We start from the raw sequence: 25,329 nt of genomic DNA, 5'->3' as shown, positions 1-25,329 counted from the left end.
CCGGTCTTATAAAATTACACAACACGGTCCGCATTAAAGTGGTCAGCGGTCCGCCACTTGGTAACCCCAAAACTATCCGTCGCGCGTCTCCCAAATTATTTATGCAGTTAAAAGAGAAAAGTAATTTAACCCTCGCTTGAGATACTATCGCGATAGACGGGTGCTAAACTTACTGTGATGTTGTGTAGGATCCATACTTATGGAAAAGAGTGTGTCTGTTTATTTGTTCGTCTTTCAAGGCAAAACGGAGCGACGACATGACGTGATTTTTAAGTGGAGATAGTCGAAGGGATGGAGAGTGACATAGGCTAGGTACTTTTTGTTTCTACGAGTATCTAACCCCCCACTTTCCTAAAATGGGGGGTGGAAGTTTGTATGGAGCATTTCATAATTTTCGAATTTAACGCAAGCGAATCCGCAAGCAAAAGCTACCTACCTATAATTGTACCTATGTATTTATTGTTTGTTTTCCCAAACAGTTAAAATGTTTCTGCGTGGCCCACGACTCGTCGCGCGCCGCAGTGGGATGCTCGGACCAACGCATATACGTGTACAGTTTACACACGGCGCAGCTCCTGCGCACCATCGCCGTGGCCCACGATCTGTCGGCGCTGGCCGTGGCGGACAGAGACCACTTCTTATTGGCTGCCGGTGAGTATTATACTTAAATTATAGTTTATTATAAAGTGTTTCTGCGTGGCCCACGACTGATTGCGCGCTGCGGTGGGCTGCTTAGACCAGCGTATTTACGTGTACAGTTTACACACGGCGCAGCTCCTGCGCACTCACGATCTGTCAGCGCTGGCCGTGGCGGACAGAGACCACTTCTTATTGGCTGCCGGTGAGTATTATACTTAAATTATAGTTTATTATAAAGTGTTTCTGCGTGGCCCACGACTGATTGCGCGCTGCGGTGGGCTGCTTAGACCAGCGTAGTTACGTGTACAGTTTACACACGGCGCAGCTCCTGCGCACCATCGCCGTGGCCCACGATCTGTCAGCGCTGGCCGTGGCGGACAGGGACCACTTTTTATTGGCTGCTGGTGAGTAATATGATAATAACTGATAATTTTATCTTAGAGAAAATGCTTAGGTTGGACAGAAGTCTCACTCTGAGCATCTTATCTATTTAGCGTTGAGTAGTGGCAGCAGTATTGTTACTTGACAATAGATGTCGCGGTAAATGATAAAATACTGAACAATAACGCTAAGCTAACATCGAACCGCTATTTTCAACTAATTCTACATGATTGTAATATCGTGCCCACGTATAATTGTTGTCAATTGTGTCGCTTAACTTAACTTCAAGATTATGTCTAAAAATATATACAGAGTGGGGCCTGTAACAAAGGCGAAGAATTGAACTGTAGGCTATTCTCCTTATACTGATCAAACTGACTTTTAAAAATTATGAAGTCCGGTAAATCTATTCTGCTTTATGGTTGATTATGTCTAAAATATATATAATCTGAAAAGGAATCAACCTTATAGCAGAATGGTTTTACCCGAGTTTGAAGTTAAGCGACACAATTGTAAAGCGATACATTTTTATCAGTAGCAACTTTTATGAAATCTAGTGTCAAGTACTAATGATATCGCTACTCGATGTTAGAAGTTGAGCTATGAAGATAATAATGATTTGGTACAAAAAACTGTTGTAGTATGTAGTAAGCACTCTACCCTTATTTTTCAGTGGTATAGTAAACGTAAAATCCAACTGACCAATAGAAAAGGCGGTCGGTTGGTAAGCTTACCTTAATGATATTAAAGGAATACAGGATCCATTGAAGTTCAGTCACACAATACGCTTACAGGAAACGACCATCCAATAAACTTGAATGTCAGGCTTTGCATACTACGAGGAGTATCTTCGTTTCAATAAAAAAAAGAGCCTTATTACTGCGTTCTGCTTACAAACGAGTTTTAATTACTCCGTCTTTATGTAATGACAGTGTACTCTTGCAATTCAAATCTTGGAAAGTGTGAGTCTCTGTTTGTTTGTCTGTCTTTCACGGCAAAATGGAGCGACGATTTGACGTGATTTTTTATGTGGAGATGGTTGAAGGGATGGAAAGTGACGTGGGCTACTTTTTGTCTATTTCTGATCCCCCACTTACCTAAAATGTGGATGGACGTTTGTATAGACCATTCCACAATTTTCGCGAATTTAACGCGAGCGAAGCCGGGGGCAAAAACTAGTAATTTTATATTAGTTTTATATTCTGAACATCTTTATGCCTTATTTTTTTTTATTTGCAGGAGGGAACAGAGTGACGATATACTCGTTTCATACAGAAGATAATTTAACAAATTTCCGCCCGACGAAACAGCTAAAAAGACGACAGACGAAGTCAAAAACCAACATCAGCTTATTACAAGTAAGTTTTATATTGCACTTTGTACAAACAAATATTATGACTGAACAAATTTGTTTGTGCAACTCGTTTTAACTACATGTAAGTACTACTAGAGTCAAATTATTTTATATTAGGTACTGAAGAACGATACATACGCTAGTTTAGCAATGTTCATTTTCTAGAGCATAGCCTCTACCAGAGACATATGTAACTCCGTATAGACGGATAAAGTCTAAGAAAAAACAAACGTACCTCAAAGCCCTAGAGAAAAAGGTACGGTGGCCTAGACGGCGTTACACCTTTGGGGAACGCTCGGCTAGATGGCGCTAATATAAATATTTGACATTTTAACACATATCAAGCTAACAATATGGGCCAAATTGTCAAAACTGAGGTTCAAATGTTTTAAGCTTGTGTCGAGAGATGGCAGTCTATGCACTGTGATTACACATTTTACTTCGACAGTAACTCTCTATAATACTCGATCCTATTGCCTCTACCCATAACCTCGTAAGGCCCACCACCATAGTTAGTTTTCCCGTTTTGATTTTGAACCTTGTTCTATAAGTAAATTGGCAAGCATTTCGTTTGTTTCAAAAATCAATGTAACAAAGGAAAATCTACTTTATTTGGTACTTAAAATATTCAAATTAGATTGCAACAACAACTATGTACATTGTAATGTACATTGGGCCTTACGAGGTTAATGTTGGAAGAAAACGTAGGTACCTAACTATGTAATTTTTGGTTCTAGTTAGTTACCCTTTGGAGCTTTGGTTACTTTTTCCATAATATGAATATCATGTCCCGTGCCGTTTACTCTATAGAGTAACTAACATATTATAAAACAAGCGTTTTAAATGATTCACAGTTTTATTAGACTTACACACACACACTGTCACAGTTTCGTTTTCTTTCAACCCTTATTTGCCAAGAGTGGCACTGAAGCTTTAGTAGTTTCATGTGTTCTGCCTACCCCTTTATGGGATACAGGCGTGATTGTATTTATGTATGTGTCGCAGTAAGATAGATAAAGCCGTTATATAGTTATAACCCTAGGAATATAATTATACGTCGTAACATAGTTAAACGAAAGCGATTAATTGCTATCTTACTAGGAATATAACTATAATACGTTACTAGTTTAGTCATATAGATATATGACTGGATTCAGTTTAGTGAAATGATTGTAGGCAGGAGTGCGGCGGTGCGGCGGAGGTATAGTTATAACCTTAGGGATATAATTATATGCCGTAACATAGCTAAAAAAAAGCGATTACCATCTTACTAGGAACATAATTATAATACGGTATTTAAAATTGCGAACGGGACTTAATCGCGTGTTACTATGTATTAAGTCCCGTTTGCAATTTTAAATATATGTAAAAATCGTGAAAGTTTAAATCAGTGTTGTTTTATAAGCGGGACGATTTGGAATAACAACACCGTCACTGACGTAATGACGTTAGAACAAAGTTTATTTTGTATCGAACATAGTACACAAGGTTTGGTTACTAAACAAACGAATCCAAGCTATATTAGTTAAAACGTAACAGTTAGGGCATGCTCCCGGTATTTCCCGGTTCTTGATTTCCCGGGAAATCCCGGTAATTTTATGTTGGCGAAATAACCGGGACAAACATTTAGTAACCGGATTTGGATTTGTGCGATGGCAGTTTTAATTTAATCTGACAAGATAAACATGATATTTATCGCAAATAGTGCAATTTGCAGCACTACACTGCTACAATTATACTACTGAACTTAATCCTATAATAATAAAATAAAAAAGCCTTTTATTTCGAGTCCAAGTTAAGCTATTACATATCATTGAATGTCGTCACAATTTATATTTATATTCTAATTACCTAATTATGTCAATGTTAATTTAATTTAATTTATAATTTAATCATAATTTAATATTTAATAAAATTGTGGTATTTATTTATGGCGGACAAGAACCCCTCATCGGGTGAAGGCCTATAATATAACTATATTACTTAACTAGAGACGTATTATAATTATATCCCTAAACTAAGTTTAATCCAGTGATATAATTATATAACTAAACTAGTAACGTATTATAATTACTAATATAAGGAAGAAAATGGACGAATAAAAAGTGCATGTAAGGCATTGCTTACTATATGAATTTCAGTCTGGCCATTCAGCCGCCGAAGCAGTGCGTAATATATGTCAGCGTGTTGCTCCTGAAGTTGTGTCTTAGGCCACGGCGAAACGATGGTTCCAGCGGTTTCGTAGTGGCGACTTTTCATTATCAGATCAACCTAAGTCTGGTCGACCGGTGAAGATTGATGTAGCCAAATTAAAAACCTTAATTGAAGGAGATCCGAGGCTAACGAGTCGTACTCTTGCTACCGAGTTAGGCTGCTCTCATGTCACCATAGAAACACATTTACACGAGTTGGGAAAAAACTACAAATACAGTGTTTGGATACCGCACGAACTTGATAGAGATCAAATAAACCGCCGTGCCGATATCTGCATACAACTTCTGTCTTTTCGCCGCACATTCAACTGGTTGGACCATCTTATCACTGGAGATGAAAAATGGGTCTTATATATAAATTTATATTCCTAGTAAGATGGTAAGGAATCGCTTTCGTTTAGCTATGTTACGGCATATAATTATATCCCTAGGGTTATAACTATACCTCCGCCGCACCGCCGCACTCCTGCCTACAATCATTTCACTAAACTGAATCCAGTCATATAACTATTTGACTAAACTAGTAACGTATTATAGTTATATTCCTAGTAAGATAGCAATTAATCGCTTTCGTTTAACTATGTTACGACATATAATTATATCCCTAGGGTTATAACTATATAACGGCTTTATCTATCTTACTGCGACATATGCATTAGACTTACGCCTTGTCTTACGTGGGCCGTCGCGTCTCATACTTCCATATCGATAAGGTTTGATTTCGTATGCGTCGCATCGCCGTCGCGCGACCATCGCGCGACCGTCGCCCACGCAAGCCACGGCGTTATATTGACCGGGATTATAGATCGTGATTACTTTTTTGATTTTTGTCGAGCTCCCGATGTTTTGACGCAGTTGCATGCATCATGATCACGGAAAATTGTTTCTTTGGAAAATCAAAAAGGATATAAGCCTATAATGTATTCTAAAACATCAAAAACTGGATCTCAAAGGTTAAGTTGATTCAAAGTTTAAATGTGATTATAACAGACATGCTACGACGTCAGCTGCTTTCAATCCTTTTAGGTAACTCCGTTTTATGTCTAAAGAACCAAATTAACTGTCAGCAAAATTTCCGCCATACCTAGCACGCCTTTGCGGACCGAGTAACTTGATCTTATTTTTGCAATTTACTTTTTTCAATAATTATTACGTCAAGTTTAGAACGAATAACTTTAATGTAATAAGTGTTTGAAACATTTTATGCCAGTTCAAAGCGACGGAGGACGTTTTAATTAACAAGTCACCAATACAAGTCACAAGTCACAAATTGTATTCATGAAAGAAAATTATATTCTAATATTTTGTGATACCCGCGTACTCGTACTCATATCCGTGCTCACTCTGCCTAAATTACACACACCGTCTTCAATAAACTGGATTTGATAGCAACGATCGCTTTATACTGTTAATTTTATTTAACTTATCTTATTTCGCAGAAATTTTCAATTAAACTGTAGGTAATCGTGAAGATCATATGTCAGGAGACCTCTTGTATATGAGGTCTAACCTAGAATTTAGACAACTAAGATTGCATTGAATAATCTCTTCTTTTTTCCTTTCCTTTATTCTTTACCAGGCCGAGCAAAGCGAGTTGATCCCAATCAGCTGCCTCGAAGTCTCCCGAGACGGTCAGCTGGCAGCCAGCGGGTGCGCACGGGGACTTGTGCGGGTCTGGCAGCTGTCCACTCATCGGCTGCAGGCCACGCTCAACGGCCATATGGGCCACGTGACATGTGTCACGTTCTCGCCTAACAACCTGCTGGTGTTGAGTGGGTCCGAAGACAGAACGGTCGTCGTTTGGCAGTTGGCTGATAACTCCCCCACGCTAACGTATAAGGTAAGATTTTTTCTCTCCTGGCAGCGTTCACTCACCGGCGGTCAGGCCACGCTCAACAGCCACATGGGCCATGTGACCTGCATCACGTTCTCACCAAACAACGTGCTGATGTTGAGCGGGTCTGATAACAGGATTGTCGTGCCTGGCACTTGGCGAATACTTTCCTACGCTTATAAAGACTTATACTAGTACGTAATACGAATCGATGTTTCGATCCCTTTACAGCGTTCGTAGTCAACAGGTGACTCATCATGTCACTACATTATAACATTTAAAAAAAAATTATGAATACGGGATCTATACAAGTTTTCCAAAATATATTGTATTGAAAATGTATTATCACAAGAACTCATAAAATATTTTTCATAGGGTCACTCAGCCGCCCTGCAATCATTACTGATGATGTCTGACAACCGTCGCGCGATGTCGGGCGACCGGGCGCGAAACGTGCACGTCTGGCTAGTAGACTCCGGCATTGTGCTACATTCCACCACCGGCCCGTCAGCTAGTCTTGAAGTCACTCTTAACATGAAGTTTGCTGTGAGTATTGGTTACTTGTTCTAAACGGTATGTTTCATGTTTGGGTTGCTCAGCTGCACTGTCATTAAATATACATTTTACCATGCCTCGCAAAAACGGCATTTGTCCGGATGTTTTCGTCTACATGTCGCAATTCTCAACCGAGTTTAGTGAAATTTTGTGATCAGATTCAATATTAATTTATAGATGCTTTGTCTTGAAAGATTGAGCTTGAAAGAGTATATAAATATTATCTATGGCATATACTCACCACAGACCTCAAAGACAATACTGACATTGAACGTGAACGTAGGGCCTTGTCTATAAGGGCTAACATGATTGCCCGCAGGTTTGCACGTTGCTCTAGGGACAGCAAAATAACTCTTTTCAGGGCTTTTTGTACCAACTTTTACACGTGCAGCCTGTGGAGCAAATTTACAATAAAGTCTTACAAGGCCCTTCAAGTTCAATACAATAATGCGTTCCGGGTTTTGATGGGGCTACTGCGCATTGTAGTGCGTCACAAGTCACAAATGTTCGCTGATGCAGGAGTAACGTGCTTTAAAGCGGCCATGCGCCTGCGAGCCACCTCGCTCGTACGACGCGTGCGCGCCAGCCCCAACACCATCCTGGCCAAGTGGCCATGATTGCGGACAGACTTGACTGTCCGTACATAGTGCACTGTTGTGAACTTCACAAGCCCAGTAACGGTGTACCATTTAGTTAAGTTATTTATTGTATCACTAACATAGTTTTTAAGTATTATTGTACATAACTAACATCTTATGAGCCATGAGTTTGAAATAAATGAAATGTAATTTAATTTAATTTGTCTGTTTTAATTTTAGAAACTACTGTGAGGTCTTATCACACGGGGCCACTGACTATTTGGTTACAAAAACAGTCAATAAATACATTTGGCCACCTGACATAATGATTTTATAACAACAAGCAGTATAAGTACTGTATTTTTCTGTTCATTTTCATATTTTTTTAATGTAATAATTTATCTGCTCTATAATATTTTCTAAAATAATTTAACTATAACCCTCATGAATCATTCCACTGTCATCAAAGTACGGTACGGAATTAACCCCTATAAGGATTAGAAAGTAATAACACCGATTAGTCGACCCATAAGTGGGAAACTAAATCAAAACTTTCATTGGCAAACACGTAATACCACTTAAGTAAGCGAAACATTGCCCAGAAGTTTTGTCATTGGATCCAACTTGGCTTTTAAAACTTTTGACTTGTCTTTTTGTGACTGATGCCAAACATGAGGGACACAAACAGGTATTTTATTGGTCTTCGAGATAACGAAAGTAATTGTAAAAGTTACTTAATTAGTTAGCAAAAGGTGTTGACTGGCAAACTCTTGAACGTTACTGTAAACATCTGAGACACGTACCTCCATTCTCTTTATACTTACTTAGTCTTAAAAACTTTTAAGTAATGTGATGGTTTCCAAGGTTAAAAAGTCACTTTAACCCCTAAAGTGACATAATTAAGACCGCGCCTGATAATTGACTAAAGCATTTTACTCTAATGGAAATATAATTGCAGTTAATTATTTATCAGGCGCTATCTAATTTACTAATTCCACATGCAAGCGAAATGATAAATTAAAATAAATATTTCGTCTTAATATTATACATACATACAATCACGCCTGTGTCCCATGAAGGGGTAGGCAGAGAACATCAAACTACTCAGGTTTCAGTGCCACTCTTGGCAAATAAGGGGTTGAAAGAAAACGAAACTGTGACATTGCAGTGACAGGTTGCCAGCCTGTCGCCTACGCCACAATTTAACCCATATCCCACAGTCGCCTTCTACGACACCCACGGGAAGAAAGGGGGTGGTGAAGTTACCACCACACGGGCTTAATATTATACTTATTTTAAATTGAATTTTCTACAAAATAATAGTTATATTTATATTAGAAATAAACGAATAACTTATCTCGTCCAGGTGCTGTCAGATGGCGATAACTCAGTCCGCATCTGGGCGCTGACGGGAGGCGACGGCGGCGAAGAGCATCGCACGGTCTCGCACGCTGAGCGCGTAACCTGTTTCGCTGTTACTGCCGACTTGCAGCACGTCGTCACCGGTTCGATGGATATGTCGCTGAAAGTGTGGAAGCTGGATGGTGGGAAACTGTCACAGGTTGGTTATATTCTGGATTGACAGTAGCATGGGGCATTGGACTACAACTCGGTCAGCATCTGGACGGTGTGAAACTGTCCAGCCAATTTTATCTTTCTTTGATCTTAGGGTTAAATGGGAGGACCGCTTCTCCGTATAAATATCTTTTCCATGCGCGGATCCAGGGGGGGGTCATGGGGGTCATGACCCCCCCCTGGAGCCTAGGTTGGCCATACAAATAGACCACGTGACCCCCCCTGGGGCCTGTGTCTTTATACCACGTGACCCCCCCCTGGGCACGAAGCTGGATCCGCGCTTGATCTCTTCTTCATTTTCCTCTCACAACTTCTTAGTATGGAAATGAGGAATACGTCTGCATGAAAATACGATTTTGCGCAAGACCTCTAATCGTATATGTTTCTCTGGTTTAGGTCCTAGTTGGTCACTCGGACATCGTAACCTGCGTAGCAGTCGCCATCACGAACAAGACGCAAGTCGTGTCCGGCTCGTGGGACTGCAATCTCATCGTGTGGGACATGAACACGGGCGCCGACCTGCATCTGCTGTCCGGACATTTGGGCAAGGTCACGTCTGTCAAGGTCACAGGGGATGGCTCCATTGCTGTGTCAAGTTAGTATTATTTTTCTTCTTGCTTCTGTAGTTTAGTTAATTTTGTTTAGATCTGAATAGTTCACGGAGAATTTAACCTTATCGTGTTGGATGTAAACACGGCCGCCGACCTGCATCTGCTGTCCGGACATTTGAGCAAGGTCACGTCTGTCAAGGTTACAGGGGATGGCTCCATTGCTGTATCAAATGAGTCTTGTCTTTCTCTTTATATTTGCGATTTAGTTTGATCTCCGAACAAGATGCAAGTCGTGTCCTGCTCCTGCCGTCATCTGTTAGTTATCGGATTCTGTTATTTTAGACAGCGGCATCTATGGTATTTTGGTAGAACTAAATGGAATAATAGCCAGGTTGTACGAAGTCGTAAAACCTTTGTTTGCTCTATTTGTCAAATATAGCGTGATAAAACTGTCTTAAACTACATTTTGCTCGCTCTCATATATATTTTGTTTTTGTAAGGTGCTGAAGACAAAACGTTGATAATCTGGGAGACAAAGCGCGGGCTGGCTCTGACGTCCCTCGCCCTGCACGTACCCGTTCTTGGACTGCAGATCACAAGCGACTGCTCACGCATCGTCATACACCTTCTGGACAGAGGTAAGACTCACTTCGGCATCTACTTACCTATATGTAGTTACTTTGGGCGCACTCATTTTCAGACCGCTTTTGTACTTAGAAGACATATATTATTACTTATTAGACAGTTGATTGTTGCTTTTATTTGTACAGTCACGGACTTTAACTGTTGATCCACTTCTAGCTCATTTTATACTGGAACGTCATAGCTTAACTATGCTTAACTCTGAAATGTCCAGTATAAAATGAGCTAGGAGTGGATCAACAATTAAAGTCCGTGACCGTACCTATTCATTTTAAAATCCAGTGGACTTGAATACTTTTTCTTTGGTGGACGCTTGGCGTAGAATCTAGTATTTCTCATATATAATTTGATATCAACAGGTTGTCTCCCAATTATTTGTCTACACAACACACCGGCAACATACGTGAAGATCCCAACCTATGCAGCCCCGACGAAGAATGCTGATGGTATGAAAAATAAACAATTTAATACCTATTTTTATCTCTGCAATGTCAAAGGCATTATTTGGTACATCATGCATAAAAATAATCATATAATTATCCATTAAAATCGCTTTGATCGAGTATAATATATTTTTATAATTTAAGTTTTAGATAACTAGTTTTATTTCTTCAAAGCACTTAGTATTTTTTTTATTATTCAGTTAAGGCTTTCAGTCTAATCAGGAGCTTATTGTTAAGTGTACGATTCACAAGAGCTGACATTAATTGAATAAATAAGGCGTGTATTTATCAAGACTCAGTGTACAAACACACACATACGAGTATGTAAATAGACAGGTATCATTCATATAATAAAGATTCGTTCATTCTATTCGTGCCAGCTTTGGTGAGTCAACCATGGTGCATATACAACGTCACAAACGCTTACGCTCCATATAGTGATTGACTCCTTACTGTCAGTATCGTACTGAGTAATAATATGGAAGCGTAATAGACGCTTAAAATCTCGTTGTCAAAGCCATTGTGACCATATATAGGCCTGTACTGAGTGTTTCTGCTAATATAATTTTTCTACGCCCTTTTTGTCTGAACAGAGTTAAGGCCATTGGCTCCGAAGCGGCCGATGAGAAGACTGCTCAAGAAAGAGGTGTCCTTAGACACGTACACTTGGCAGAAGAAGTACGGCCACCTCACGTCGGCAGCCATGATGGCGCAGGTCGACGAGCGACTCAAACGAAGGTGAGATAAAATAAATCCATAACTAATATTATAAATGGGAAACTGTGTCTGTCTGTTTCTTCATGTCTGTATGGACCATTCCGCAACTTTGTATTTATAAATAAATAAATTCGTAGGGCCTTAAATCAGTTTTATTTCTACTAACTTAATTAACCTTGCGTCTAAGATACAACACTAAATATAATACAAATTTAACATTATAATTCATAATTTTTGTTTTAAATCAAGTTTTAATTAGTTTTGTTGAAACAGAATTCGTTTTCTTATACCGAATGATAAGTGAAAAGTTGGTAAATGCAAAAGATTGTAAATATTTTAATAGTTGAGTAAAATCTCAACAGTTTACTATTTAATTAACTTTATCTATATTTAAAGATGTATTTGTTTTTACATGCTTATAATGAACATTCAGTATAATTAATAATTACATAATACATACCCATATATTTAGTTTAATTTTAGTTTTTAGTTTTATTTAGTATAATCTACAGTACTTTTATATTGATTAACTATCATGTGTTTAATTATATGGATATAGATTTAATTTTTGATTCAAATAAATCACGTGAAAGCCTCAATTGGATACTGTTAGAATGTACCAATTTACTTAAAGCTACCAGGAATCAATTTTGAATAACTTTCTCATTTTTAGGTTTTCCGTATCCGCTTCCATGGAGGAAATCTCAAAAATACAAGAAGCGAAAAACAAAGACTTGGGCTCACAGGTAAACATTTCATAAAATATGTATTTAACGTGCTTATTACATTTCTTGTAAACAGCGCTATTCGTCTTAATAACTTATTTTTCACAATGAAAAAATATTTACTTTTAATTTACCTTGCGATACTTAATTATAAAGTTATATTCGTTTACATAAAATCTCAAAAATTTTAGATCCGTCATTTAGAAAATATCGACGCATAATTGCTATAGGTAGTTTCAACTCAGTTGAGGCCACGCACACTATAACACTGTCATGTAAAGACAACGATATTTTGAAATTAGTGTTCTTACCGTGTACCGACTGCAGATTCAACAGTGAATTGCAAGAAAGACCAAAAAGTTTCTATTTACTATTTTGTTAAGAATTACGGCTATAGAACAATTTTCAAACAAAACAGAAAATAAAATATCTCGTATGTGATTTATTAATTGTCAGATTATGATTGTAATATTAATCGTAGAAATCGAAGATATTTTAAAAGATTGCCTTATTTTATCATGGTAGCTGTTAAAATGGTGTTTACCTATTTTTTCATTACTTATTAGCAAACATAGAAGTCGCGGTAGCAATAACGTCAATTAACATAGGGAGATCCTTCCGATATAAAATATATCGATAGCTGAATACTTATTTGGAAGTGAAATTTCATATGAGCTATAAAGTTCACAGGATAATACCATTACTGCTTTTAATACCATTAATGATAAGTATATCAATAAATAATAATGTTTTTCAAAAATATATTAATCGTTTTTTTACATTCACTCACCATTTCATTCATTCATTTTTTTTGCAATCAGTACTAATCTTCATTTAGCTGTGTGTGTTATCATTCACTTCAACCTCCGTGGAATTACCTATACATAGATTAATAAATTTGAAAATGCATCTGTTTTTGGACTTGCATTTAATATAACATCTACTTATATTATAAATGGGAAAGTGTGTGTGTCTGTTTGTTTGTCCGTCTTTCACGGCAAAACGGAGCGACGAATTGACGTGATTTTTTAGGTGGAGATAGTTGAAGGGATGGAGAGTGACATAGGCTACTTTTTGTCTCTTTCTAACGCGAGCGAAGCCGCGGGAAAAAGCTAGTATTTATATAAAACAATATTTTGATAAAATTCTGATAAACAAATGATTTGAAAGAGCTAACATTCCGTTCTAATAAAACACATTTTTTTATTATAAATGGGTTCATCGCGGCCAAAGACTAGCCAAGGTGAAGACAAATGGTCTACAATGGGGCTCTCGCCCAGTAGGTTTTGTTTTCAGGGATCCGTACCAAAAAGGTACAAAAGGAATCCTCATGGCCCGTCTGTCTGTCAATTTAGTTATACTTAATTTTGTATTTTAATAGGTGAGCCTGGGGCCTGAGGAAGCGGCGATTGCACAGTCGCAGCACTTCGATCAACTCGAGGCACTGTGGAACAAGGTCTCGCCCCCGCGACGACGCTCGAACAAGGTAACTGTTCGAACGAGAATATTACTGTCATGTACCTTAATTTGTATAACATTTTTAATATTAAAGGAAAACAATTAAAAATTTACTCTTCCGGCGAGACTTGAACCTGCGTCTTCTGCAATGCAATCCGTGCATCATAGCCTTTAACTAATTGAGCTACAGAAGCCACGCCAAACCTAATGAAATTGTTCAAGTTTATCATAGGTAAAAGACGACCAGGCAGGCAAGCATGGTCGTGCGATAAATGATAAAACATCGGGCCGTCCCTATCGCACTATTTGTAAGTGCGATAGGGACGGCCCGATATTTTATCGTTTATCACGCGACCATGCTATCGGTGCTGAAGATGTATCTTTTAAGGTCATGCCGAAATATACAGAAATAGTTAAATCAATCTATTATGTGAAAGTTTAGCATAAAGAGAACATGATGGCTGATGTGATGTGTGTTAGAATCTCTTCGGAAAGAGAAGAATCATTTAATGTATTATAGGGCTTTAGATACGTGCCATGACACTGTTCTTATTTTTATATCAACACACTATATATCACAAGTAAATTCATAGAAACAACATTACTAATCAAGTTTAAACCAGTAAACATCAATAAAGCATCGAATGTATAAAAATTAGAACTACGCAATAGGCTAGTTTCCTAGAAGTCAAACCATGAAAGGGTGTCAGACACAATTTCGCTTTCCTAGCGTGTTCAGAAGTATTAGAAGAATTGCATGTCGTAAGCGACATTCTCGTGGAATGCCCCTTTGTAAAGGCCCTATGCAAGTCGACACCAATTTCATTCTATGATTGATTGTTGCAGTCACTATCAAAACAGAGCTCTCTGATAGAGAGGTTAGACTCTTCCGACGAAGAACACACGCCTGTCGAAGAACAAGGTTAGTTGTAATTACTCATAAGACATATATTTCGTGATTTTTGCTTTTCTACCATAGTAAAACTTGTTTTGCAAATATTTAGCAGCCAAAAGGGCCCATTTACACTGTGCAGCTGTGCGAGTACTCGCATACGAGTTTCATTAAGGTACAGCCGGGCAAATCTAGGGCAAGTGTAACTAATCCATTTTTTCCATTATTACACTATGATGTTGAGTTCTACATGTCCACTGAACACGCCTACCATATATGACCGCTGGACACTCTATTTAATAATGCAAACATTGTAAAACATGGAAAAAATGAACCAGTTACATTTGCCCTCCAGTCGAGATTTGTCCGCTGTACCTTACATTGCGAAGTATGATTGGTGTGATGAAATGTATCCAACCTCAAGTATAGAAGCGCATGCGACTTCGAGTGCCATTTAAATGGGCCTATAGGCTATTAATTTAAAGTAAACAATATACTTAAATGTGAAATGTTCATTTGTGATATTGTTATTTTTTGTTACACAAACAACACATAAGTATCCTAATTTTATTTTATTTTATTTGTTCATGTAGTTAGTTTCCGGAAAGCCACAAACTAACCAGAGCCTATTCCCACAGAGCACATGGTGGAATGAAGAAGATGCACAGATTTATACCTTCTAGTCAACTTTAGCACAAGTCACTTTACGTTACCATTCATGTTAATTTTAGAGGTCGATTTATGAGAGCTGGCGTGAACGGAATGAACAAAGCTTTGATATAGCCGTATCATGGTCGTGTTTTTGTCACTTGTTATATCATGCGTCACTTTCGCACTTACATACCTACTAGTTAGAACGTGACAGACATGGTGACAATTGATAGCCAACCGGCCAGGTATACAATCGTAACAGTCAAGTGCTACCGTTTTATTAGTGTTTCTACTCACGAATAAATATTTAAAACCCTACATAAAAGTTTATTCCCCAAAGCCAGCCCCCGCCGGCTTCCCGCGCATGCGCGAAGTAATGAAAAAATTGAAAACGCATTGTTTGGCTCTGTAACCATGGCAACGTATTGTTATAACGTTACTGCGCGCGTGCGCTCCCGCCGGCGTAGGATGGCTTTGGGCAGCTGGCTCGAACTCTGGCAGTGCAAACCTTCGCGTAGTGTGAATTTCATGATTTTTTTTCTAGAAAACTATTAAAAACTAAGTGCATCGTCGTAGAAAAAGTATTGTATGTCGGTTATTATTTGAGTCAAAAAAATACTCATGGCGTCTTTATTAACAATTTTCATCTTCGCCTCAAATTGTTACCCACGCCACTCACCTTTTTTGACCTCTGTTAAACGCCAGTTGCATAAAATACTATAATCTGTCACAAACATGCATATTTTCATTCACTCGTTCGTTCCATTTGTGCCACCTGTCGTGAATCGACCTCTACCAATCGGCTAAGGTGGTTCGCTTTTCAATTTTCATGATACTACGTACCTATTATTAAGTCATTTGTGGCATTACACGCCATTACTAGGTACAAAATTATGTTCACGTCTACCTATTTTCGAGTATTTTATTTGAAGAAAATTAATAAAGATACTTTTTATATACAAAAATCATGCAGAGCAGTTTTTTTTATAACACAATAACTACAAAAGGTTTTTATTTTATTTTTGCATAGTAATTGTAAAGTGTTTTTATTAATTTAACTCAAACCAATTAGAAAGTAAATAGTCGCACATAGTTGTTTTCTTTTTTTATGAAAGTGTACCACCTTAAAATCATTTTAGTTGCTTATTTAATAGAGCTGGTCTCTTATTACAAAAAATATTGTGTGTTAGGTACATACTTTAAGAAAATCATTGTTTTTACATCATGTGGTGAGTTAATTGTAAGTTTATTTATTAGACTCATAGTCTGTACCTACTCTTAGGTATTTAAAAGAACGTAATCAAATAATTTGTAAATTTTCGGGTAGTTACAAAAAGGCCAGGTCAGAAGTACCTACTCGAAACCGACGAGCGTGTATGAGAAACATTATGAAAGTGTGTGAAGTGAAAGTGGTTTTTCAGGATCGTAGTAAATGGAAATCCGTGATCTCTGCCTACCCCTCTGGGAAACAGGCCTGATTGTATGTATGTATTACAACATTTTTCGCTTCACCAACCAAATATAAAAACCAAGCTGATAGTCACTGAGTGACCTGTCTTTAACTTTCTTATTTGGTCGTTTAATGCTGTAAATTTACCTTCAACCTTTTGCCTTTCAACCTTCCAACCAACCTTTAGAGCATTTTGTGGGTAGATTTTGTTTACATTTTTTTCGAATGCCTAAAAATACAGACTATAACTATTTAGGATCCTTTTTGAAATGATTTATTAAACATAGCTAAGTACCTATTTAGTACGTAGAACTCCTGCCTCTTGCAATGTGATCTTCTAGATGTAGCTTCTATTATTTCTGGACCAGTTTCTATTGTACATCGAATTTTAACATACGTATGTAATTTTACTGCTACGTCTATCTTATATAACACTAATACCAAAGAGAGTGAGAAGAGCATATGATCATTAAGTATTTGTTTATGAATATCATACCAATTGGAACCCCAGGCCACTGTAGAACTATGTCATAGTGACGTTATAAATCAGATTGTAAGAAATTTCTTACTGCTTGTGTTTTTGACATGGTTGTAGAGTGGCTTAGGGTTCCAATTGGTTGACTGTACATTACGATACAAATGCAGAAAAGAGGAAATTCGAACTCAGTTTGAATAAAGTAAAACGTGACTGAAGGAAGTGTTTTAAATCGACACGCATTACGAATTCCCTTTTTGTATGTATATCGTATGACGTTTTAGAGTGCATATTACGGCTTTTCGATGTTTAGACATAAAGCACATAAAGCACTAGTGCGATATATTAGAACCATAATATGCACTTTAATGATTTGAAAAAATGCTACGATTATATTATCAGATGAACATTGCGGAAATCATACCAATTTTCAACATTCAGTTTTATTTTCCTAGGATGATAAACAACGTGTTACACCAACCACTGAAAACCTCAGACACCCCAACAGATTTTTATTATTTAGAGTTAGTCTAGAATATTTATTCTTAAATCGGCCTATTATTTCCAAAGATATTGCTGTTTCTTTTATTTTCGTAAGTCTAGTTGATTAGTAACTCTACGTTCGTTGATTACGTATGCGTGCCGTGTTAGTGTATCATCGTGGTCCAAACAGATTACTGGCAATTCGTAATCCTTATTGCAAAGGCATAAGGCTTTAGGTATCTTATCAATTGTCAGTCATACAAACTGGGTTTAGAACAAAAGTCGATAAGGCGATAGTTTGTTACAAATTGTAAGAAAAACAGCCCTTATTGCCTGAAATACGGTAGTGACATTGGCAACTGACATTCGCTTTGTAGTAACAGGGACTGACCTGTCGTATTTTCGCCATGATAAATTGAACCTTATCACTGAGCCTGAAGAGCGAAATTTTAAAAATTCAATCTTTAATAAAAAGAACAGCCAGTATTAAAACATTACCAAGTATGCAATCCTCTATCAGAGATACTGTAGTAACTTTTGCTTTTGTAACTTTTAGACCTGGCACGCAAAAAATGAAAACTAAATACAAAAAATAACCTGCATTAAAATATAGCGTAATCGATTCTACTCTTGATTCTGAACAAACTGTTTTCTGGTTTTCAGTGCATGGTGTAACACGTTGTATACTATAGTAACTCTCACTATGAGAATTAAGCGAAAATCCCAATATTTAGGTACGAGTAAATTTCCATTGTTTTGTTAAGATAATACTTATAAAATCCAAACCTTGATTAGAAACTGGTCCTCATTAAGATAAACGTAACTTAAAATTAATATAATTAAATAAATTAAAATCGAGCGCAGTGTGTTGCGCTTCGTGTCTTGTAAGAGTAGAATTCATTTCACGTTGTGATATTTTTTGTTGTTAATGTAAAACGTAAATAATATATCAATTTAGTCGTGTAGAAATAACTTATTTAACGTTTAGAAAAAACTGTAATACCTACCAGTTCTTTTCACGTTTTAAAAGCAATTGATTTAGTTAACAAAAAATTTAAGACCTATTAAGATAGCATTGTTGGTTACTGATTCCTTTTACACTAAACCTACACAGTACACATACATACTCAAAGTCATAATTTTAAGACTTATTATTGTTGTAATTAAAAAGTAGCTTGTTAGAATAAAAATTGTACCCTTCAATTAAACGATCCTTGATCGAAGGAAATTATAGCAATATAAATCTGTGAATAATTGATTACATTTTATATAATTGTCAATTCCATCTAAAAAAAAACACAAAATGTATGCAGGTTAAATTATTTGGCAAGCCCCAATCGTCACTGCCATAATTTCCTTGGTCAAAGTAGAACTAGTGTTTTCCAAGCTGTGATCCCTTATAAAGACTTCTACATAAGTACACATTATATTCAACATACAATAGATATATTTAAAGTGTATGAAATTAAATGTAAGAAAATAATCACTTATCTGAAGCGCTGAAAGCTAGTCTGGTTTACTCGTTCCTCAGAATTTTTAACACGCGATTGCAGCTATAGTGTCTGTGTGACTACACCTTTTGGAAATAGCAAGTAGTACACTAAATAGAAACACCGGCAAGTAAACCTAGGGTTTGAGATGTTAGTGCTAGAAATTCAAGGGAAATTTATATTTCCGTCATCACTACTTACTTACTCAGTGACATAAGGCGCAAACGAAAAAAATAAACTTAAGACTTACATACTTATTTAAAAAAAAAATGTTTTCCTTTACGTCAAAGATAAAAGGAAACTAGGATGAACTTGGTCAAAATATTTTTATGACGCCTTATATACTACATTATGCGAGGTAACTTGTTCTAGGTCGCTCTATAAACTTAGACCAGATTAAGGCCAGAATGCATAAAAATTCAACGCAGGGATTTTACAACGGGCGCTCATAACTTTCAGATCATTTAATTTGCTTGCGACAACACTGAGCTGGCTGAATTTTAAATATATCTAGCAAATGGTCTGAACATTGTAATCTGTGACTGTCGTACCTATTCGAACAACGCTTTCAAGATGTGAGTAAGATACGATATGCGATATGATATCTATCGATCAGTGTCAAAAGTGACGATTCTTCAAATAATGAAAACATCTACACTAATAATACATATCCGATCCATATCGTATCTAATCCAATATTCAGAGTATATTAAAATTCGAATCGGGCCGCATGTCAGACGAACGTTGAGTACCTACCGATAGTTTGTTAGAGTACAGATTTGTGTCAGCTCCTAGTGCTTTATTTCTGCAATTTCAAAAACCTGGCTGGAAATAAACAAAGCTTGGCACCAGGATATTCTAATATAATAATTATTGATACTGTCAACAAATATAAATGAAAATGACTATGTAGTTGTTTATTCAGTAATAATCAGGCCCAACCTAAACTTGTAACTAATGTACCTACTACTATAACTTGTGACAAATCTTTTGCAGTGAATCTTTACATTAGAATAAATTAATAATAAACTTAGTTGCATTTACATAAATGTGTAGTGGTTGATAGTATTTCTACATTTAATTAGAAAATGCAATAATATCTTATAAGTAGTTGCACTTATTTGTAGGAACAAAAATTTGACTTTCTACTTTAAGAACTGAATTCTTCATAAATGTGAGTGTGCGCGGGAAAACGTCCCACTTTGTCGATTGCTATAAAGCCGCTTTGTCAGTTTATTCATATAAAGATACAAGCAAATCTCGCCTTAATGGTAACCGACAAAGTGGGACGTTTTACTAAATATACTCACAAATGTGCAAATAAATAGGAAATAAAATTGCTGATGCACGATAATTTTGTTTAATTGAAATAAATATCGAAAACCTGATGTATCTACCATATTTGTGCATTTACCTACATAGAATGGTAATGTAATAAATAATTATATTATGTTTTTTATCCAATCAAGTAAACCATACCAATGTGAAAATCGACGGCAAAGTGGCAGCGGTAACTTTTAGCAAGATGTTTTTATCTGCAACAATAATCTCTTATGTGCCCTACTCAGTAATATAATAAATATAAAGATCGTTGGGCACTGTCACCTTGTTGACTATTTGTATGTAAAATTTTATATATTTATTGTTTCGTATTCCTCCTATATAAACTTTATTTTTGACCTGTCGTGGTGTTATATCTGAAAATATATTCTCTGTGTTTCTAAAATGCATTTTTATTTACTAGTATAACACCTACATACATCAATATATGTGTTGCTTACCTTCAAACTTGGGTAAATCCATTCTGCTATAAGGTTGGTTGTCTAATGTCTATCAGATCAATATTATATTTTTTATAAAATCAACCTTAAAGCAAACATTTGAGGGGCAGTAGTAAGGGTTTGACAAGAAAACCACGAACGAGAGATCACGGGTTCGATCGCCAGTCTCGCTCTAAAGATTTTATTGTATAACTCATCCAATATTTACTAATCGCACTTCGGTGAAAAAACAATATTGTGGAAAGCCCATCAACTTATCCCAATTAGGTCTAGAGAGAGTATTAAGTGTTGAAAATCAGATAGCAATATTTTAGACAAAAACTAGTGACAATTATTAGAATTTGATAGTCAAAAGCAGAGCCTATGATATATAATATGCAACGGGAAAACGCAAAAAGAAGAAGCAAAATAATTACGTCTAGTCTATATCTAATTAAGATAATTGATAAACACTTGTACTGGACTACCAAAAATATTATGAACCTATACCCCTCCTAATGAAATAGCTAATCTTATCACTACATGATAAATTATGCCGCTATCAACCAATTGCTTTTCATATCAAATTATGGCGATAAACATCAAAAACACATCAGTTCATAAATTGTGTTGTTACTGTTCGGTAACACAAACAATATTTATTCAATTGTTATAATGGACAAATATAATTACATAGTTAGCGTGATAAGTGAACAATTTATGAATATAAAAACTTAAGGTTGCCAGAAGCTTCATAAAAAGATCTGTCCCACGGCAGTGTCCAGGAAAAATTTGAAGTGGCGTTACTGAGTGAGCGGAACAATGCAGACGTATTTTTGGGAACTTGAGTATAACGTGGGATATAGACCAAGGGCAGGTCATTTATGCTCCAAACAATAAAACTACAGTTGGCACCGTCATTACACTCGTCACCAGCAGTTTGGGGATTGGACTATCCGCCACTGCTCTAGTCCTTCTGTTCCTGACCGCCATCCTCTTCCCAGAATGGAGACAGATATACAAGAACCAAGTCCTGCTTCACTTCATTATGGCTCGATTTCTTTACGTCCTTTTGAGGTATTTCAACAATGTGCGGAACATTTTCGGACTCATAGAGATATACGACGAAAATTTTCATATCCGTCGTCAGATGTCTATGTCGTATATACTGATATACACAGAAATGGCATTCATCATCTGGATGACTATTTTTAGTAAGCAGATATATGAAAGCTTAGTGAAAGTTTTTCAAACTCAGAAGAACAGCGTTTGGAAGACTGTTATGTTTGGCTGGGGAGTCCCAATTATATCGGCGTTTATATTCAATACAGGAGTGTATGTCTTCAGGAATTCTTACCTGGAAGTGCACTTAGTATATTACGTTTTTATGAAGTGGCCTATTTTGTGTGCTAATGGTATTCTTCTCTCTATGAGTTTACGGTCGGTTTTAAAGACAAACGTAAGAAATCGAAATAATCGAAGAATAATTTTTGTAATGGTTTGGTTGATATTCGTGTTCTCTTTTCAATTATTGTTCATGGATATATACAGGATGATTCACATAATACTTATTAACAAGCAGGTGACGGCCCCGATCTTCGTACAAGGCATATACGTGACATCTAATATTCTCTCTCTTTACCAGTTCGCGTTTTCTGCGACGTTTTGGGTATTTGGAAATGCCAAGACGAGGCAACTTTGGAAGTTCGCTCCGAAGAATGAAAGGGTCATTAGTCAAATAAGTGGTCGTGTTAATAGTAGAATGTCAACAAAACTATAAATTAGAGAAATAAAATTATTATGCATAGATTGACGTATTAATTCAATAAAATATTACGCATAGTTATTGATGTCCGTTTTTATCTATTATCTGCCCTATAATTTAATGAAAACACCAGAATACGGAATATTTAAGGTAACATATGTTTAAGTTAAACTGACAATTTACATACTTACTAATGGTTAACTGCAGCCTGAATAAATAACCATAAATCACCGTCCTCAAGTCACCTACAAAATAGATAATATAATTACGTCGAGTCTAAATCAGTCTTATGAATAGATATTCATAGAATTCACTATGATTAAATTGAGTGAACATATATACATACATTGAGTGTAGGTACATTACGATATGAGTGCGAAAAAGAGGCTCTTCGCACATGAATCGAACGACGTGTTTTAGTACATATGGCCCTTTGAAGTTTGGACCTTACAAGAAATATACGCCCTATATACGGACGAAAGTACGTAGCCAAACGCTCACGATAATATCTGTTTCGTAGATATTTATCTCTATCACTCTTGCGTATTGGCGCGACAGAGAGTATAAGCATGGTCGCACTATTTGTAAGTGACGATTGCCATTCGGCTGCGCCGGAAGGTCATATATCAAAATTAGCTTATAAACATTACCAAAATAGTAGATCCGAATTAGGGATGTTACGAATATTTGCATTCGCATTCGCACATTCGCATTCTGAATATTCGCATTCGCATTCGCGAATGTGACACATGCGACATTCGTGACATCCCTAATCCGAATCGGCTGCTATCAGTATTATCCCAGCACTCCGAAAGCTGCTGCGGCTCGTCACGTCTGATTGCTCAAAGGCTCATTAAACGACTTCATCCAATACTTAAACATTTACTCTTCACTTTTACCTTTGACCTTGCAAGTAATATTGAAGGATTTTAAGGGTTTTGTTATACAGGATTATTCTGTATTAGCCAAACATGGCATAGTGACTTTTTGATTTCATAATGAATTACTTTTATTGTGGCACTAACGCTGAAATCGGGGAAAAAAATAGGCTGTTCATATAGAAATGAGCGGCATCCCGGCAGTCAAAATGTATGAAAGAGCAAATTTTTTTTTGGGATTTCAGATTGTTGTCTATTACTTTCAAAATCACCTGTATTTATTATTCAGCTGTTTCAATTTTAGTTTGGCAATAATGAAAATGTGTATGATTGCTCATTTAAATTATTGCATAATTATTATGTAATACTTTCTGGCAAACATATATCTGAGAAATTTAAGTATATATTTTTTAAATGACTTTTATAACATGGGCCATTTTTTTTTTTCAAAATTGTCCACCCCACTTTTTTGTAACATGTGTATTTTTTACGCGATTCATAGTCAGAATCGTGAGGTCTTTCGATCATGATAGAGAAAAAAAATGTCCCAAGATTTCCATACATTTTTCAAACCTTCAATTCTGTTACCGCCATACAAAATATATGAAAAAATGATAACGGAATGGGAAAAAAACCTTGAGACACTTTTTTCTCCTATTAGGATGGAAAGACATCCCGATTCTGAGTGGAAACCACATAAAAAATTACAAATCTAAAAAAGTGGGGTGGACAACTTTTAAAATAAAAAAAATAGCTCACATTCCAATTGCACGAAAAACAAAAAATAAAAATAAAATATGTATTGCACACACCATTGACAAAATGTAAAACAAAGTGGCTGGAAAAGAAACGAAATGATAATGACAACATTACGAAAAAAGAACCCCATTGACTTATCAACGGTACGTAATAAAACCATGCTCATCGTAAAAATCTCCATGGGAAGGCAGAAAAGGTAAAACAGCGTCTTGTTCAAATGTTTTTATAGCAAATTTACTTCATTTAATATTCTTCATAGAACAGTAAAGAGAGTAAATGGTACCGATGAGCGCCATGAATACTTTTATAGGCCTATGGTTGGAGTTCTCTTAATGAAACATCAATGGATTATGGCCCGTAAATATAATGATAGGGCATAAAAAGCGTACGATAAAAATGGGTTACAGATTTCTTCATTGGTCGTAGATTTTGTGACTAGGGATAAGCATCTACGATTATTGTTTTAAACGGATAAAAAACCAAGGATTAATTATGTGCCTGAGTATGAGCAGAATATAATAGTACATTACGATACAAGTGCGTAAAAAAGGGAGTGTTTTAAATCGACACGAGTTACGAATTTCCTTTTTGCACGTGTATCGTACGACGTTTTTCAGTACAGATGAGCCTCCGAAGTTTCGACCTGGCATATAATGAACCACTTCTCGCACTAGTGCGTAAAAAAACACCATCTGTACTGAAAAAAGCTTTTTGAGCTAATATTTACTGTAGTTTAAATACTGATAAAAAAATTATAACGATTTAACACTAAAAAAATAAGTATGTTTTACGAAGATTTTACATTTGCAGGTTTTAATTCACCTTGTATGGAAAAGGCACGCCGACGCAGACCGATTGCAGTTCCGATATAACAAGTTGCAGTTGGTTTGAAGCCCACCTTTGAACCCTCAAATAATAAATGAGCCTTCCAATATAAAAGCTATGTAATTAACATGTTTTTTGACATTTTCAATGTCAATCTAAAAATCGGTAAAAAATTCGAATCGACGCGACGTTCGATTTTGTACCTAATTCTGACTTTTGGTCTTGTGGCTTCACTC

General features: G+C 36.5%; 1 protein-coding gene across 4 annotated transcripts in view; it reads left to right on the top strand.

Annotated features, from left to right (window-relative positions):
• The window catches only part of LOC125226075 (protein qui-1), a 210,568-nt gene extending 189,736 nt beyond the window's left edge, over positions 1 to 20,832 (top strand). For 3 of the 4 annotated variants that reach the window (XM_048129922.1, XM_048129919.1, XM_048129918.1), the window contains 13 exons: positions 480 to 651; positions 2,260 to 2,378; positions 6,167 to 6,427; positions 6,797 to 6,967; positions 8,921 to 9,115; positions 9,526 to 9,724; positions 10,181 to 10,318; positions 10,682 to 10,768; positions 11,359 to 11,503; positions 12,156 to 12,228; positions 13,589 to 13,693; positions 14,512 to 14,587; positions 15,151 to 20,832. In XM_048129922.1, the coding sequence (XP_047985879.1) occupies positions 480 to 651; positions 2,260 to 2,378; positions 6,167 to 6,427; positions 6,797 to 6,967; positions 8,921 to 9,115; positions 9,526 to 9,724; positions 10,181 to 10,318; positions 10,682 to 10,768; positions 11,359 to 11,503; positions 12,156 to 12,228; positions 13,589 to 13,693; positions 14,512 to 14,587; positions 15,151 to 15,176 (1,767 nt within the window). In that variant the 3' untranslated portion in view covers positions 15,177 to 20,832. The remainder of the gene's footprint in view (positions 1 to 479; positions 652 to 2,259; positions 2,379 to 6,166; positions 6,428 to 6,796; positions 6,968 to 8,920; positions 9,116 to 9,525; positions 9,725 to 10,180; positions 10,319 to 10,681; positions 10,769 to 11,358; positions 11,504 to 12,155; positions 12,229 to 13,588; positions 13,694 to 14,511; positions 14,588 to 15,150) is intronic. The other variant, XM_048129920.1, reaches the window with a different exon arrangement.
• The last annotated feature ends 4,497 nt before the right edge of the window (positions 20,833 to 25,329 follow it).

Source organism: Leguminivora glycinivorella, chromosome 5 (assembly GCF_023078275.1).
Source record: "Leguminivora glycinivorella isolate SPB_JAAS2020 chromosome 5, LegGlyc_1.1, whole genome shotgun sequence".
In the NCBI taxonomy this organism is placed as follows: domain Eukaryota; kingdom Metazoa; phylum Arthropoda; class Insecta; order Lepidoptera; family Tortricidae; genus Leguminivora; species Leguminivora glycinivorella.
The sequence above is the reverse complement of the archived record's forward strand: the minus strand, read 5'-3'. Positions and strand labels throughout refer to the sequence as shown.